Here is a 7,481-nt window from a genome sequence, read left to right on the forward strand (position 1 = left end):
ACTCGAATGGAGAGAAGCCAGTAGTAGAATGGATAGCCCTATTATAAGCAAACTCAACATGAGGTAAACACTCTTCCCAAGATTTCAAGTTCTTTTTGATGATGGCACGCAACAAGGTACCTAATGTACGATTTACCACCTCGATTTGACCATCAGTTTGGGGGTGGCTAGCAGTAGAGAATAGCAATTTGGTGCCTAACTTAGACCAGAGTGTCTTCCAAAAATAGCTCAGGAATTTAACATCTCTATCAGATACAATGGTCCTAGGAATGCCATGCAATCTCACAATCTCTTTAAAGAACAAATTAGCAATATGAGATGCATCATCTGTTTTATGACAAGCAATGAAATATGCCATTTTAGAGAATCTATCAACAACCACATAAATGGAGTCATGGCCATACTTGGATCTAGGCAAACCAAGTATAAAATCCATAGAAATGTCAACCCATGGTGCACTAGAAATAGGTAACGGGGTGTAAAGGCCATACGGGTGTACCTTGGATTTAGCTTTCTTACAAGCTAAGCATCGCTCCACCACCCGTGCAACATCTCTCCTCATGTGCGGCCAATAGAAGTGCTCCTACAGCATGACAAGAGTCTTATCAATCCCAAAATGTCCCATAAGGCCACCCGAATGGGATTCTCGTATGGATCCATGTGAGATGCAAAGCCGATTGGCATAAAACAAGTAACCATCGGAAATGAAGAATTTACCTTGCCCAGTGTGTTTGCAAGAAAGGTAAAGTTCACCGAAATCACTATCTTGTGCATAGATGTCTTTAATAAGCTCAAACCTTAACAACTTAGCATCTAAGGAAGTGAGTAGAGAGTACCTTCGTGAGAGTGCATCCGCAACTACATTAGACTTACCAGTCTTGTATTTAATCACGTACAGAAAGGACTCCATGAATGCGATCCACCTTGCATGCTTTTTGCTCAAGGTGTGCTGGGCCTTAAGGTATTTAAGGGACTCATGATCAGTGTGTATCATGAATTCCTTAGGTCTTAAGTAGTGTTGCCAAACTTGTAGTGCTCGAATGAGGGCGTACAACTCTTTATCATAAGTTGAGTAGTTTTGTGCAGCCCCATTGAGTTTCTCACCAAAGTAGGCAATAGGTCTTCCTCCTTGGTTCAACACAGCTCCAACTCCAATACCTGAAGCATCACAATCAATTTCAAATGTCTTAGAAAAGTCAGGTAAAGCAAGTACAGGTGCATGTGTGAGTTTGTGCTTTAAAGCGCGAAAGGCTTGTTCTTGAGAATTTCCCCAATGGAAGTTCTCATTCTTCTTGATCAACTGGGTCAAGGGTGCAGCAATAGTGCTAAAGTCCCTCACGAATCTCCTATAAAAACCCGCAAGACCATAGAAGCTGCGAAAGTCACCCACAGACCTTGGTGTTGGCCACTCTTGAATAGCTTTCACCTTTTGATCATCCACCTTTATTCCCTGCGCACTTATAACAAACCCTAGGAACACAAGCTCGTTAGTGCAAAAATTGCACTTCTTGAGATTGGCATAGAGCTTCTCTCTTCGAAGTACATCCATAACAGCCCTAATATGCTCTAGGTGTTCATCATAAGATTTGCTATAAATTAAGATATCGTCAAAGTAAACTACCACAAATTTTCCTAAGAATGGATGCAGAACATGATTCATTAACCTCATGAAGGTACTATGTGCATTAGTTAGCCCAAAAGGCATCACTAACCACTCATACAAGCCATACTTAGTTTTGAAGGCAGTTTTCCATTCATCTCCCTCCTTAATCCTAATTTGATGGTACCCACTTTTGAGATCAATTTTGGTAAAGAACACAGCCCCATGTAACTCATCAAGCATGTTATCTAAGCGAGGTATAGGGTGGCGATACTTTACCGTGATGGGCATTTACGGCTCTACAATCAATGCACATTCTCCACGTACCATCTTTCTTGGGCACCAAAATGACTGGGACAACACACGGGCTTAAGCTCTCACGTGCCCATCCTTTGCCAAGCAAGTCGTCCACTTGCCTTTGAAACTCCTTAGTTTCCTCCGGATTGCTCTTGTAAGCTGGGCGATTTGGCAACGAAGCTCCAGGGATGAAGTCTATTTGGTGCTCAATGCCTCTAAGCGGTGGTAATCCACTTGGTATGTCATCAGGAAAGATATCAGCATATTCCTGCAAAAGAGACTTAACCTCAAGCGGTAAGTTAGTATCAAGGTCATGCACATTCTGAGCTACTTCTTTGCTAACAAGCATAAGAAGCGGTTGCTCATCCCTCATTAACTTCCTCACTTTCTTGGCTTTTATCAGGAGCATTTGTTTTCCCTCGGGTTTTACCTCACTTGCCAAGCTATCTAAAGCCTTTTTCCTCTCTTTTTTTGCCCCGGCTTTCTCATTTTCTTTCTTTTTTGCACTATACTTCTGAAACTCTTATTGCAATTTCAATTGGTCCTCATGCACTTGTTTTGGAGAAAGGGGAGCTAGGATGACTTTCTTACTATTGTACAAGAAACTATACTTGTTAGTCACACCATCAAAAGTTACCTGCCTGTCAAACTGCCACGGCCTACCTAGTATAATGTGACTAGCCTGCATAGGAACTACATCACATAATACTTCATTAGTATATTTATGAATTTGAAAGGATATAAGAACCTATTTGGTTACTCGAACCTCCCCAGAATTGTTGAGCCATTGGAGTTTGTAGGGTCGCGGGTGATCCCTCGTAGGCAGCTTCAAGTTGTCCACCATGAGTGAACTAGCCACATTTGTACAGCTCCCACTATCAATAATCACACTACAAAGTGCTTGGTTGACGAAGCACCTAGTGTAGAAGATGTTCTCCCGTTGAAGCTCGTCCTCCTTAACACGTGCCGTCAATGCTCTCCTTGCAACCAAGGCGGTCCCAAAGTGACCCTCGGGTGCACTAAACTCCTCTTCATTTGGTGACTCACCATCACTACCTCCTTCAAGGGGTGGTATGCCTTCGTACTCGCCTTCGTCCTCACTCACGATCTCGCCATTTTGCATCATAATCATAGTCCTTTGATTGGGACATTGACTAGCAATATGGCCTCTACCTTGACATTTGAAGCATCGAGTATCACGAGCCCTAGTTTGTGCCCTAGGCTCCTCGAATTTTGGAGTAGAAGAGGGCGGCTTACTAAAACTAGGGTTGCCCACCTTACCTCCCTCGAATCTCGGCTTTGGAGTATGAGCATTTGGTGAAGGCCGAGGATCATTCCTTGGTTGGAATGGGTGGTTGGTGGAGTAGGTGGTTTTGCCGAAATTCGATCGAGTGGTACCCCTCCTCTTGAGCCTTTGCTCGACCTTAATAGCCTTGTCTACAAGCTCATGCAACTCCATATAATGTTGAAGTTCCACTCGTTCAGCAATATCGGGTCGTAACCCGCTCAAGAATCTCGCCATGGTGGCTTCAGGATCCTCCTGTACATCCGCTCTAAGCATTAGGATCTCCATCTCCTTGTGGTACTCATCCACACTCCGGTTGCCCTGGACCAAGGTTTGTAATCGATGGTACAAATCCCTAGTGTAATGTCCAGGTACAAAGCGGGTGCGCATCATGGCTCGAAGCTCGGGCCATGGAACGAGCTCAGGTAGACCATTTCTCCTTCTAGACTTCTTGATTTGGTCCCACCAAACCATAGCGTACTCAGTAAATTCCATAGTGGCCAATTGCACCTTTTGCACCTCGGTGTAGTTTTGGCAAGAAAAGACCATTTCGATCTTGGATAACCATTCGAGAAAGGCCTCGGGATCAGACCGTCCTTTGAACTCAGGGATTTGCATCTTGATTCCCTTGAATACATCGGCAGGTCCAGTCTGGTTCCTTTGCCTTGGTCGAACTCGAGGTTCCTCATCATCTTCATCATTATTGGAACCATCGGACGACTCCACGTCTCTTCGCCTTCGTGTGGACTTAGAAGTTTTTGGTGTTCCAGACGCTCGGAGTTGTAGCAACTCATCTTGAATGGGTTCTAGCATGCGTTGGAAACGCCTCTCCATCTGCTCCATCATCTGTTCAAAGTCCATGGGACGGGATACTCCTTCGTTGCTACTAGACATGAAGTCTCAAGTGTGCCTGCAAGGGTTAGTAGCAAAGAAAGGGAAAAAGGAGAAAGAAACGTTTGTCTCCCTTTTTTTTTTCCCTCACTTCACTCCCTAAGTGTATACTCTCACACTCGTGTATGGTCACTTAGATCACTCTAATGAGCTCACCAAAATTTCTCACAGCCCCTTGCAAACCCTGAAGAAAGTAGAATTCCTCAAGTGCTCAAGTGTAGCTCAAAAAATCAAGTTCACGCTAGAATTTGAGGTTCGTAAGAGTGGAGATTTTCTTGGAAAACAAAATTAGGACACTAAGGATGGAGTGGTAGAATATATTCACGAATAAAAACTGAAAAAGGAATTGACACAAAAGCTGAAAAAAATTAAGAACGACACTAAAAAAAAAAAAAAAAACTCTAACCGACAAGGAAAGTGGTCCTTTTGCTTTGCTGGAAATATTTTTTTTTTGGGTCGTTTGCTAAAATATAGCAGGTGATGCAGCTACAAGATAGGCAGGAATTTAGGCACTTTGCAACTATAAAATAGGGAACAAGATGCGGCTAAAAGTTAGCCTATCAGTTTTGGAAGTCTTTGGCTTTTAGAAATCTTTCGGGTTTTGGAGACTAGGAAGCTGCCTTTTCTTTTTCTTGCTTGGTGTTACCCGATTCCCCTTACTTGGTTGCGGAACAAGATGGACAGTTTATTTTGTTCCTTTCAAGATCAAATTGGCTGCTGCAACAATTTTTTTTTTATACAGCCAAAAGATGAACTATGGGTTCGGCTCAAACACACAAATTTCCAGGTTTGGTTGCAGCTTTGGTGCGGCCTGTTTTGGTGATTTTAATGTTGGGCAGGTTGTGATTCTTGGTTCCCAACAATTAGAGCTCAAAGTTCAGGTATGTTTCAATGTCACGCACAAGAAAATTTCAAGAATTCAAGATCAAACCACAATTTCCAGCAAATAACTTCAAGAATATCAAGGCTAATTTCCAGATTTCAAGAATATCCAGAATCCCTTCAAGATCTTCGTGAAACCAGCAAATTTGACGCAAGAATTTCAAGAACAAGGTACCAATATTTTCCTAGATGATAAGCAACTGAAGAAAAATGACATGAACAGATTTGGAAACAAAAAAACTCAACAAGAAAGAACGAACAGATTTGGAAACTACCAAAACTCAGCAAGAAGGAATGAACAGATTTCTTCTTCTTCTCTTTTTGTTTTTTTTTTCTTTAAACCCAAATGATGTAACTACCAAACAAATAGCCTAAGAATAACGCAAATAATTCCCAGAATTTCCAGAAATTAAAACGGCATAAGAAAGACACCAAAACACTGACAAGCAGAATTTTTTTTTTTACAAAGAATAAGACTAGTGGCTGGTTCTATATGTATATATATATATATACTTGTTTTCTGAGTAGGGCCCAATCACAGCAATGGACAGCGAGTCTGAGCAACAATAGACAACAACTAGGCACAAAACGTGGTGATACAACCTGAAAACTAACGCAAGACACGATGTACACCAACTGGAAATTGCGGACAGCAACGGGGAGACAAGGAAAAAGGATTAGCTACTGATCTTTTTTTTTTTTTTGACTCAGGTTGGGACTTTACTGCCGACAACAACAAGATGTTGAACAAGGGACAGGCACAACAATTAAGAGACAATTCGGTCAGATTGGGCCATGCAAGGGATAATGTTAAGTGCAGCAAGACCGAAATCTGAATGACTCAATGCTTTGTTGTGCGTCTTTGGCACAATTATCAACACTGACCGACACCTCAATTTGCTGGACATAGACGGTGGAAACAATCAGCAATACATGACCAGATTGTAACACACAAGACTCAATAGAAACAGCAATAAGGACGCGATACTAAGAACAGACTCCAAACACGGCGACCAGAATTTGATAACAAGGAAACTTGCGGACAGATTGGAGGTGCGAACAGAATTTAACTAACGAGACAGATACGGAAGGTACGAATTAAGACACAAAAGAGGGATAAACGATGTTACCAACAAGCTAGCTCTGATACCAGCTGATACGAATCTTGTTGGTGAGAAGATTCGCGACCCAAGATCACTTGTTGGATTTGACTTCGAACGCAAGAAAGGGTAGCAGCGGAAACCCTACGACCCCTCTAATCCCCGTGACTACGAACTTGTTGATATTATCTCAACCCGTAATCAAACGAATTAGCGAACCTCAGGCAAGTGTAGAAGGCGCCACAATTCAAGTGTGGTTCTTGAATTGATAAGCCAAACAAGAACACGAGAGTAAAACTCTAAGTTGTTCAAGGGTTGCTCGAAAGCTATGGAGAAAATTCTCTCAAATATTTTATGATAAAAGTGTCTACCCTTTATTGATGTAATATGGTGCCTTATATAGGCTACAAGTGAAAACCCTAATCTAGTAAGAAAATGGACTAAGGGTGCAGTGGATATGGGCCCTAATAAGGGAGGCTTAACCCCCCGACGGGTTGGGCCTCATGTGGGCTTTCCTTCCTAGACAGCCCACTCTAGCAAATAATAATGAGTAAATTAGCAATCCTACCTTTGGCGATTCTACGTGCAATATGCACTTAGCCAATTATTCAATCTAATCAACTAATGTGAAAATAACCAACTATGATGCTAAAATGGAAATTAGGGTTCGGCAAAAAAACCCTAATCCTCAGGTGTAGCTTCAATGCTCATTATCGGACCGCGACCACCTTCACTTGAGTGTATGAATCCTTCAAAGGACTTGTGTATGGCCTGAATAAGTACATTGAGTTGCTCACGAAGTTTCTTTACGCGAGCCCTAGTAATGGGTCCACTTGGGACGTGCACGTGATCCTCAGCTCCTCGATTACTCGAGCCATTGTTGGCCTGCCCACGTACCACGATGCTATCAAAAGGGCTAACCCCTCGTCCCGTCTGGTATCAGAGCTTGAAGATGAGTTAAGGGGCTCTGATACCAGATGGGACGAGGGGTTAGCCCTTTAAACCAGGAAAATAAATAACAATTAAGAGTAGGAAAGCACAAGAGTTAGGAAGTGGGTCGCAGTTGGATTGCCACTAGTTAGGATAGGCGGTTGAACCAGCCATGTGTTAACAGAACATAAATGGAATGTAAAATCAAAATATGAAGTTAGTAAGTTAGATCAGGCGGTATAATAATTTAATTCGTTACAAACTTATAATAACAATATTATTAGTTATATGTATTATATAATATATATATTAGTATATGTAATATAATGATATTATCAATTATACTAATAATTATACGTCTCTACTAATAGAAATTATTATTAGTTATACTAAATTTACTAATACAGTTATACTAAACTCCTAATTACACTTAAGGCAATAACATTTTTTTCTCAAAAAAGAAAACACAATAATGACTTAGTGATTATATTTGTGT

At 41.5% G+C, this 7,481-nt stretch overlaps 1 protein-coding gene across 1 annotated transcript; it reads right to left on the reverse strand.

Annotated features, from left to right (window-relative positions):
- Nucleotides 1-583: 583 nt before the first annotated feature.
- On the reverse strand, nt 584-4,043 carry LOC140008869 (uncharacterized). Its single transcript, XM_072053772.1, has 4 exons — nt 2,664-4,043; nt 2,535-2,579; nt 1,880-2,411; nt 584-1,632 (listed from the first exon to the last, which is right to left on the reverse strand). The coding sequence occupies exons 1-4, from the start codon at nt 4,041-4,043 to the stop codon at nt 584-586; spliced, it is 3,006 nt and encodes a 1,001-aa protein (XP_071909873.1).
- Nucleotides 4,044-7,481: the final 3,438 nt, after the last annotated feature.

This window comes from Coffea arabica, chromosome 6c, assembly GCF_036785885.1.
Source record: "Coffea arabica cultivar ET-39 chromosome 6c, Coffea Arabica ET-39 HiFi, whole genome shotgun sequence".
NCBI classification, from domain to species: Eukaryota; Viridiplantae; Streptophyta; class Magnoliopsida; order Gentianales; family Rubiaceae; genus Coffea; species Coffea arabica.

What these genes read in the sequence shown, in the direction of transcription:
- LOC140008869 (XM_072053772.1), bottom strand. Translation starts at nt 4,043, where the DNA reads ATGGACTTTGAACAGATGATGGAGCAGATGGAGAGGCGTTTCCAACGC. An exon ending in CGTGGCAGTTTGACAGGCAG is followed by an intron (nt 2,412 to 2,534) that starts GTAACTTTTGAT and finishes TAAGAGTTTCAG; the next exon opens with AAGTATAGTGCAAAAAAGAA. An exon ending in AGCCGTAAATGCCCATCACG is followed by an intron (nt 1,633 to 1,879) that starts GTAAAGTATCGC and finishes ATCCATTCTTAG; the next exon opens with GAAAATTTGTGGTAGTTTAC.